Raw genomic sequence first — 9,417 nt, forward strand, 5'->3', positions numbered from 1 at the left:
AAGGGTCAAGTTTTAAATAGGAAAAATATAGAAACATTTTTGGTCATTTTTGAGCGAGATGCTAACAGTCTAATCAGATTCAATGATCTATGCTAAGCTACAGCTAAAAGTGCTACCGCCAGACCCGGAGATCGGCTGAATGGATTAGAAAATGGTAAAACTCAACTGTTTAACTCTAGGGGAGTTTGAAAATGAGCCTATTTTCAAAAATAGTGGAGTGTTCCTTTAAGGCCTCAGGCTTATGAAAGCGTCTCTGAATGAAGGTGGGATTGATGATGTCAGCTAAAAAAGAAAGTAGTTTCTGGGGCAGAACAAGTTATTATATTCATATGAGAGATTATGATGACAAAAATAGTCCGGTTTGATTTCATGTGCACATTTTAATATCACTGAGATGCTAGTTATCTATCAAAATTTTGCATTTTTATTTTTCTATTTTTCTATTACCTTATTATAATATTAGTTGATGTTTTAGTATTTTGTGTTGTGCTTTTGTCATTTATATTAGTTGTTTTCTAAATACATCTATATAGTTTTTATTCGTTTTCATTTCACTTTTAGTTTGTTATTTTACTATACGTTTTATTACAAGTTAAACTAAATGAAAATTATAAATTGTTCCTATATATTTCCTATGCATTTTATTTGAAGTATTTTTGAATAGTTTTAGTTGTAGTTAACGATAATAAGTATTTATTTTATTTTTTATTTATTTAATTTTAGTTAAAAGTTTTACTAATTTTGTGTGTTCTTGTCATTTTTATTATTTTTTTTGTAAATATATCTTTGTAGTTTTTATTAAGTTGTATTTTCCCTTGTCAACTAGGTAAAATAAAACCAGTTTATATATATATACATATATACACACACACACACACACACATATATATATATATGTATGTGTATATATATATATATATATATAGTTTTACTTGTAGCTAGCTATAATAACCATAAGTATTTATATATTTAATGTTTTGGTGGTTAATATGACTGTGTTCTTGGAATTTACAATTACTATATGTAAGGTATATATATATATATATTGTAGAAATATTCTATTCAAATACCCTATTAATATTCATCACCCATGACTGATTTGAAAGTGTTTAATTATCAGGAGGATTACTGAAATAAAGTGAGCATTATTCAGCTGCTGGTGACTGATATGACTGGAGTCTAATGCAAGCAGATCTGACTACAGGGGGAAGTCATGGCCTAATGGTTATAGAGTCGGACTCGTAACCCAAAGGTTGTGGGTTCGAGTCTCAGGTCCGGCAGGGATTGTAGGTTGGGGGAGTGAATGTACAGCGCTCTCTCCCACCTTCAATACCATGACTGAGGTGCCCTTGAGCAAGGCACCGACCCTCCAACTGCTCCCTGGGCGCCACAGCATAAATGGCTGCCCACTGCTCCGGGTGTGTGTTCACTGCTGTGTGTGTGCACTTAGGATGGGATAAATGCAGAGCACTAATTCCGAGTATGGGTCACCATACTTGGCCACATGTCACTTCACTTCACTACAGTCCTGCTGGAGTCTGCAGCTGATGACGTCACTGCACCGAGGCTCCAGCGCGCGCCTGTGTTTCTGCTGCCATCCAGTGCTGGAAGAACTCAAATACAAGTCTAAAATCAAATATGAAAACACAGTTTCTTATTCTAAAATACAGAAATATATGTCCAAATACCGAGAAAAAAAAAAAGTCTGGAATGTTTCTGATGTCAAATTTCAGTTTCCTCGTCTCCAAAACATTTTCTGTCATTATATATCTGCCATTAATATTATTTTTCTCCATGTTGGTGGTAAATCCGAGAAGCAAGGCTTATGTGCTTTATTTTACTTGATAAATGTAATACTACTTTGCGTAATTTATTCTGAATAGATAATACTTTACACTTAATTTAGGTAAATATCGCATTCATAATGTGATGTGTTTTAAGGTCATGTTCATTTCAGAAAATATAAGAAGAAAATAACATTAACTACGAGAATATCTCGAATTACTGAATTTGTTTATTTTAGTTTTTCTTTATTATGAAATAATAATAATAATAATAAATAATGTAATAATAATAATTAACATAATAATAATAAACATAAACATAACAATAATAATGATGATGATGATGATGATAATAATAATAATCATTATTATTATTATTATAAACATAATAATAATAATAATAATGATGCTGATGATAATGATAATAAACAATAATAATAATAAACATAATAATAAACAATAATAAACATACACCTAATAATAAACATAATAATAATAATAAACATAATAATAATAATAAACATAATAATTATAATAATAATAATAATGATAATAATAAACATAATAATAAACAATAATAATAATAAACATAATAATAAACAATAATAAACATACACCTAATAATAAACATAATAATAATAATAAACATAATAATAATAATAAACATAATAATTATAATAATAATAATAATGATAATAATAAACATAATAATAAACAATAATAATAATAAACATAATAATAAACAATAATAAGCATACACCTAATAATAAACATAATAATAAACATAATAATAATAATAAACATAATAATAATAATAAACAATAATAATAAACATAATAATGAAATAATAATAAACATAATAATAATAATAAACAATAATAATAAACATAATAATGATAATAATAATCATAATAAAAATAATAATGATAATAATAATAACAAACATGTAATTAAAATATACAGTAAAAGCAACGGCCCGCCCTCATCCCCGTGCGTCATCTCGCTGTGCGTCACGCGTCATCAGCGCGTCGTGTCCCGGCTGGACCGCAGTGTCGGTTCTCCGGTGACTCGGGAGGAGGATGATTGCAGCGGCGGTTCTGCGCTTGGTCGGTTTCGGGAGCGTGACGCGAGCACAAGCCGCCTTCACAGGTACAGAAGCACAGTCTGAGAATCTCGATGACCTTCGACTGGTTTGAGGATGTTTGTGTGATTATTGCGTGCGTTTGTGTTTGCCCTTGTAATGACCCACATCTCATCTCAACAACACGTGACACGTGTATTATTGTTTATACATACAGTAGATACAGTAATACCAGTGCTGGGGAGTAACTAGTTACATGTAACGGCGTTACATAATTTAATTACAAAATAAATGTAACTGTAATCTGTTACAGTTGCTGAGACAAAAAAAGTAATTAAATTACAGTTACTTATGAAAATGTTAATGCTTACAAAGGGGGTTACATCTGAATACTTATTGTATTAATATTTACTATTGCCTGTTATGATTTTAAATCTGTATTTAACCTCAGAACGATCTGCAAAAGTCTGATGGTGGCTGTGCTTTAAAATTAAATGATTAAAATCTTAATTAAAGTGAAGAAGGATTCTGAAAGCACTACTGTAAGCTTATAACCCTGCCTGCTTTAAATGTTTAAAAATAATTAAGAGTTGAAAACATTTGTTAGAAATGTAGCAAAGTAATCCAATGTAATCAGTTAAATTTTTTAAATAAAGTAACTGAAATAGTTACACTGCTTGTTACATTTTAAATAGGGTAGCTTGTAATCTGTAACCATTTCCAGAGTAACCTTCCCAACACTGAGTGATACAGTAGTTTATATTATAGCAGGTTTTCCTCTTGTCTCGCAGCTCCTCTGGCTGTCAGATGTTACTCTCATGCCAAAGTGGAGACCAATGAGGAGTTTGACTCCCGCTGGGTGACGTACTTCAGCAAACCAGATCTGGACGCCTGGGAGCTGCGCAAAGGTGACAGTACAGTAAAAAAAAATACAGTAAAAATCTGAAATATTTTTACAATTCAAAATCACTGTTTTCTATGTGAATATCTGTTAAACTGTAATTTATTTCTGTGATCAAAGCTGAATTTTCACACACAGATGATCGTCACATGATCCTTCAGAAATCATTCTAATATGCTGATTTGCTGCTCAAGAAACATTTCTGATTATTATCAATGTTGAAAACATATGTTTGTGATTTTCTATTCGTTCTCTCCAGGAATGAACACTCTGATTGGATACGACCTCGTTCCAGAGCCGAAGATCCTGGACTCTGCTCTGCGCGCCTGCAGGAGACTGAATGATCTGGCCAATGCGATCCGCATCCTCGAGGCCGTCAAAGTGAGAGAAACAAACGCTCAGCTAGAAAAGAGTTTATGCTTTCATTTGTGTCTCTGTTAAAGGGACAGCTCACCCAAAAATTAAATGCTGAAATTTTAGTCACTCTCAGTTCATCCGAGATTGTTTCTGCATCAGATTTGGAGAAATGTAGCATTGCATCAGTTGCTCTGCAGTGAATGGGTGCCGTATGTGATCCAGGAGCTCAGACCCACGCTGCAGGAGCTGGGCATCTCCACTCCAGAAGAGCTGGGCATCTATAAACTCTGAGTCTGCTCACAGACTCCTCAAAGCAGGTTCCCTTCATCTTAAATGCACAAATGCATCACTCGTTTTTGATGCCTATTTTTTATGCATCAGATTTTGGCCATATAATGATCTGCGTCTGTTTGTGTTTCAGGGTTTTTGTGAATCGGATGGGGTTTTATACCTCTCTGCTCACCGTACGATATTCAGGGCCTAATAAATGAAGCAATACCGAATGAGTGTTTTCGTTTGTGTTTGAATGATTTGTCCTGAGATGATGAGAGTTTTTACGGTTATTCAGCAAACACTGACACTGAGGTTGCAACCCTGAATTTAGTTTTGTTTTTGAGACATTAAAATGGTAAAAAATGTAAGCCTAAAAAATGTTTAAAATTGTCTAAACAGAATCAGATCACCATCAGAAATGTTCATTTTGCAGGGTTTCTGTTAAGTCTTAATTTGCCCTTCCACAAATAAAGGCCTAAAAATGTCATAAATCAGAGCAGAAATTCATAAAGTCATGGCATTAAATGATGCATGCATTGCAAAAATAAATAAAACACGATAAATGAAAATAAAAAAGAATATATTCCTCTGTATTTTTTTGTTTTCAAATACAACAATGTAAACATTCTTAAATCAAGCTTCTTTTTTTTTTCTTTGAATAAGTTGATTTTTCTGAGTCGACTGGCAGATATTTGTTCTTGTTTTAATCATAAACTCCCTTAATTTCGATACATTTCCCATAAAACAAGATCTAATTAACCTGATGTAACAAAATAACTAAAACTAAACCTTGAATTAAAATATATTTAGTAATTTTTCAAATGTCTATAGTTTTTATACATTTTTATTTCAGTTTTAATTTTAGGTATTTTAGTACATCGAGTTAAACTAAAAGAAAATGATTCAAAATATTAAAAAATATATTTTTAAAAAATCGTGTGTGTGTGTGTATATATATATATATATATATATATATACTGCCATTAAAAATGTGGGATCAATAAGATTTGTAATGTTTTTTAAAGAAGTCTCTTTTGCTCATTAAGGCTGCATTTATTTGATCAAAAATACAGAAAAAACAGTAATATTGTGAAATATTATTATAATTTCAAACAGCTTTTTTCTATGTGAATATCTGTTAAACTGTAATTTATTTCTGTGATGCGCAGCTGTATTTTCAGCATCATTACTCCAGTCTTCAGTGTCACATGATCTTCAGAAATCATTCTAATATTCTGATTTATCACAGTTTTGCTGCTTTGGAACCTGTGATACTTTTTTTCAGGATTCTTTGATTAAATAAAATGTTAAAAAGAACAGCATTTATTCAAAATACTAATCTTTTGTTGACTGTTCAAAAGTTTGGGGTCAGTATTTTTTTCCTCTTTTTTTTGCTTTTATTCAGCAAGGATGTGTAAAATTTATTTTTTTTAAAAAGTGATAATAAAGACTTGTGATGTGACATGTGGCCAAGTATGGTGACCCATACTAGGAATTTTAAATAAATGCTGTTCTTGTTAACTTTATTCATCAAATAATGCTGGAAAAAAAGTATCACTGGTTCCAAAAAATATATAAAGCAGCAAAACTGATAAATCAGCATATTAGAATGATTTCTGAAGATCATGTGACACTGAAGACTGGAGTAATGATGCTGAAAATACAGCTGCGCATCACAGAAATAAATTACAGTTTAACAGATATTCAAATAGAAAGCCATTATTTTAAATGGTAATAATATTTTACAATATTACTGACCTCTTTAAAACACATTGAAAATCTTACTGATCCCAAACCTTTTGAGTATCTCACTGATGCAGCAGTGTGTTAAAGCCTGCAGTGGCGCCGGAGCGCCTGTGAGCGGCAGCAGCGCGCAGAGTCCGCGGAAGTGACGTCAGGCGAAGAAGAATCTTTGTTTACAGCTGTGTGTTTAAACTCTGTTAGCATGAGCTCCGACAGTGTGATTTAAGACATGATTTCGCGTTTAAACCTTCTTTCTGAAACACCGACATGAGCGACGCGATGGAGAGCCGAGAGCAGCGAACTCTTCTGTCTTCAGCCGCGATGAAGGTGATTTTCATGCATTTTTAGCTCATCTGTTGTGTTCTTAAACTCCATTAAAGCACTCGATCACATGAAGATCATGCATTCAGGAAGAGAATTACTCTATAGGAAAACTCTATTAGCAGCTGTCATCTGTGTTTCAGTCTAATCTCATGTTTGAACAATGAGTTCAGTGAAACATTTGATGAGTTCAGAGAAAGTGGTTTTTCATCAACTATAAAGTTTCTTGGTCGATTACAAAATTTTTGATGCATTCCAATCAGGTTTTAGAAAATTTCACTCCACTGGGACGGCTCTTTTAAAAGTGTTCAATGATATACTTTTAGCTACCGACTCTGGAGATTCTGTAGCTCTGGTACTTTTAGACTTGAGCACTGCTTTCGACACTAGACCACAATGTTCTTCTGGCCCACTTAGAACTGGTAGTGGGCATTAGAGTTCAGCTTTAAATTGGTTCCAGTCTTATCTTACGAACAGAAGGTTCTCAGTTAATATTGGCAAGTTTCACTCTTCCTCTGTACCTTTGACCTGTGGGGTCCCTCAAGGCTCTATTCTAGCACCCATGTTATTTTCCTTGTAAATGCTTCCCCTCGGATCTATCTTTGAGAAGTATGGTATAAGTTATCATTGTTACGCAGATGACATACAAATATATATTCCTTTGAAACATAAGAATGGATTAGACCCGGTGGCCGCCTGCCTCGTGGATGTTAAAGCATGGATGTCTCTAAATTTTTTTAAGTCTGAATGAGAGTAAAACAGAGATTGTGGTGTTTACCCCTTCGGATACACACTGTGTACCAAATCTAAATCTTGGTGTTCTGGCACCTTATGTGAAAAATCTGGGTGTGGTGTTGGACAGTGCCTTAAAGCTTGATAGACAAGTCAATCAAGTTGTGAAGTCAAGCTTCTATCAGTTGCGAACCCTGCTAAAAATGAAGTCCTTTCTAGAACCAGACTCAAGTCTAGGGGTTCGCCGTAGCTGCACCGAGACTGGAATAATCTTCCTGCAGAAATCAGAACTGCCCCTACACTATCCATTTTTAAATCCAGGTTAAAAACCAGGTTTTTATTTGATCTGGCTTATTATTCGTGATTTGCATTTGCTCTGCCCTGTGTCTTGCAGTTTTATTTGTGACCTTGTCTTTGTTTTTAATTTTGTCTGTGGTTACTCACTTTGTACGGCACACTGGTCAACGGTAGTTGTGTTTAGTTGTGCTTTATAAATAAATTGAAAATTTAAAACTATCCTCATATCACACAGAAATGTAAAGGCACACACACACACACACACACACACACAATAATAAAGAGATGTTTTATTCTGTTTATGCACAGAATATAAAATATATTACAAATACACTACCAGTCAAAAGTTCTTGAACAGTAAGATTTGTAATGTTTTTTAAAGAAGTCTCTTCTGGTCACCAAGCCTGCATTTATTTGATCCAGTGTTTAGCTGTGCTTTATAAATAAATTGAAATTGAATTGAGTTTATGTCTCTGAATGATCATTAATGTGTGTTGATTCATGAGCAGATGAGATATGGTTTGATTTTATAATAGGAAGTTTATTAGCCAGATAAGTTGCTAATCTGCACCAAAAGTATGCATGCTATGTCAAATTATAATGAAATCACACACACACACACACACACACTCTCTCTCTCACAATCTTATTTTATTTTATTTATTTTTTTTAGGAAAGAAATTATTGAAATTAATACTTTTAGCGAGGATGCTTTAAATTGATCAAAAGTGATGATAAAGACATTTATAATGTTACAAAATTTTTCTATTTCAGATAAATGCTGTTCTTCTGAACTTTCTATTCATCAAAGAAACCTGACAAAAATATACTCAACTGTTTTCAACATTGATAATAATCAGAAATGTTTCTTGAGCAGCAAATCAGCATATTAGAATGATTTCTGAAGATCATGTGACACTGAAGACTGGAGTAATGATGCTGAAAATACAGCTTTGAACACAGAAATAAATTACAGTTTAACAGATATTCACACAGAAAACAGTTATTTTAAATAGTAAAAATATTTCAGTTTTTTCTGTATTTTAGATCAAATAAATGCAGGCTTGGTGAGCAGAAGAGACTCCTTTAAAAAAACATTAAGAATCTTGTGGTGTATATGGTGTGTGTGACAGTATAAGTAGGTTAAGAATGCAATTATTATATGATAGCAATAGCGTATGATGTGAAATCTACCTTTTATTTGTCACCATGAATACAATGTTTAATCATCAGAGAGCTGAAATCAGTGACCAGCCACAAGCGGTGGAGAAGAGAGGGCCGTATATCATGTCCAAAGCTCCTGCTTTCCACACCAAGCTCCGTAAGTACTGCGAGTTCGGATCACTCGTTTGCTCTAAACTCGTGTGGTAACCTGCTTGTATTGAAACAGAAGCTGTGTTTGCAGAGAAGCACAGAGACACGGCCAGACGAGCTCTGCAGAAGAGAGGACTGGGCTCAGGGAGGCTTGTGCTTCATCAGCCACGACACAAACCAAAGACGTGAGTCTCTCGAGGGATGACGAGGATGACGCCATCATTTTCAGGGAGCTTAAAAACATGCAAACACAGATATTCACATTTATGCATTCATGCATTTGGCAGATGCTTCCATGCAAAGTGACTTGCATTGCATTTAAGGGATGCATTTTTATTATTATTTTTTTTTAATCAGTGCAATTAGTGTGAATTTATAGATCCATGAAACTGCATATCAGGGTTATTATCGTTGACTAAAACCAAAACCATAAAAAAAAACATTTTCATTACTTGAAAGAAAATAAACATTAACTGAAATAGAAAAAAAAACTTAATTCTATTTCAGCAAGTTCCCAAGGCAACATTTCTCATTTTGGTTTAGTTTAAATTAAAGTACTAAAACTAAAAACTAAAACTTAAAACTAAATAAAAAGTGTATATACATACTTTTTT

At 33.1% G+C, this 9,417-nt stretch overlaps 2 protein-coding genes across 2 annotated transcripts in view; both read left to right on the forward strand.

The window, feature by feature from the left end:
- Nucleotides 1-2,820: 2,820 nt before the first annotated feature.
- LOC107753195 (cytochrome c oxidase subunit 5A, mitochondrial-like) lies at nt 2,821-4,222 on the forward strand. The gene is made up of 3 exons (XM_016569320.1): nt 2,821-2,933; nt 3,657-3,773; nt 4,026-4,222. Exons 1-3 carry the CDS (start codon nt 2,864-2,866, stop codon nt 4,205-4,207), a joined length of 369 nt encoding a protein of 122 aa, XP_016424806.1. The 5' UTR covers nt 2,821-2,863; the 3' UTR covers nt 4,208-4,222.
- A 2,018-nt stretch (nt 4,223-6,240) lies between these two features.
- The window catches only part of LOC107753196 (protein FAM219B-like), a 7,947-nt gene continuing 4,770 nt past the window's right edge, over nt 6,241-9,417 (forward strand). Inside the window, exons 1-3 of the mRNA XM_016569321.1 lie at nt 6,241-6,466; nt 8,723-8,810; nt 8,895-8,988. Of these exons, the coding sequence (XP_016424807.1) occupies nt 6,407-6,466; nt 8,723-8,810; nt 8,895-8,988 (242 nt within the window). The 5' untranslated portion in view covers nt 6,241-6,406. The remainder of the gene's footprint in view (nt 6,467-8,722; nt 8,811-8,894; nt 8,989-9,417) is intronic.

This window comes from Sinocyclocheilus rhinocerous, unplaced genomic scaffold (genome assembly GCF_001515625.1).
Source record: "Sinocyclocheilus rhinocerous isolate Xijiao unplaced genomic scaffold, SAMN03320098_v1.1 scaffold1703, whole genome shotgun sequence".
Lineage (NCBI taxonomy): Eukaryota > Metazoa > Chordata > Actinopteri > Cypriniformes > Cyprinidae > Sinocyclocheilus > Sinocyclocheilus rhinocerous.

Bases quoted from the DNA above. Each gene is read 5' to 3' on its own strand.
- LOC107753195 (XM_016569320.1), top strand. From the start codon at position 2,864: ATGATTGCAGCGGCGGTTCTGCGCTTGGTCGGTTTCGGGAGCGTGACG. The intron at 2,934-3,656 runs GTACAGAAGCAC...CTTGTCTCGCAG, and splicing joins AGCACAAGCCGCCTTCACAG to CTCCTCTGGCTGTCAGATGT. The intron at 3,774-4,025 runs GTGACAGTACAG...CGTTCTCTCCAG, and splicing joins CGCCTGGGAGCTGCGCAAAG to GAATGAACACTCTGATTGGA.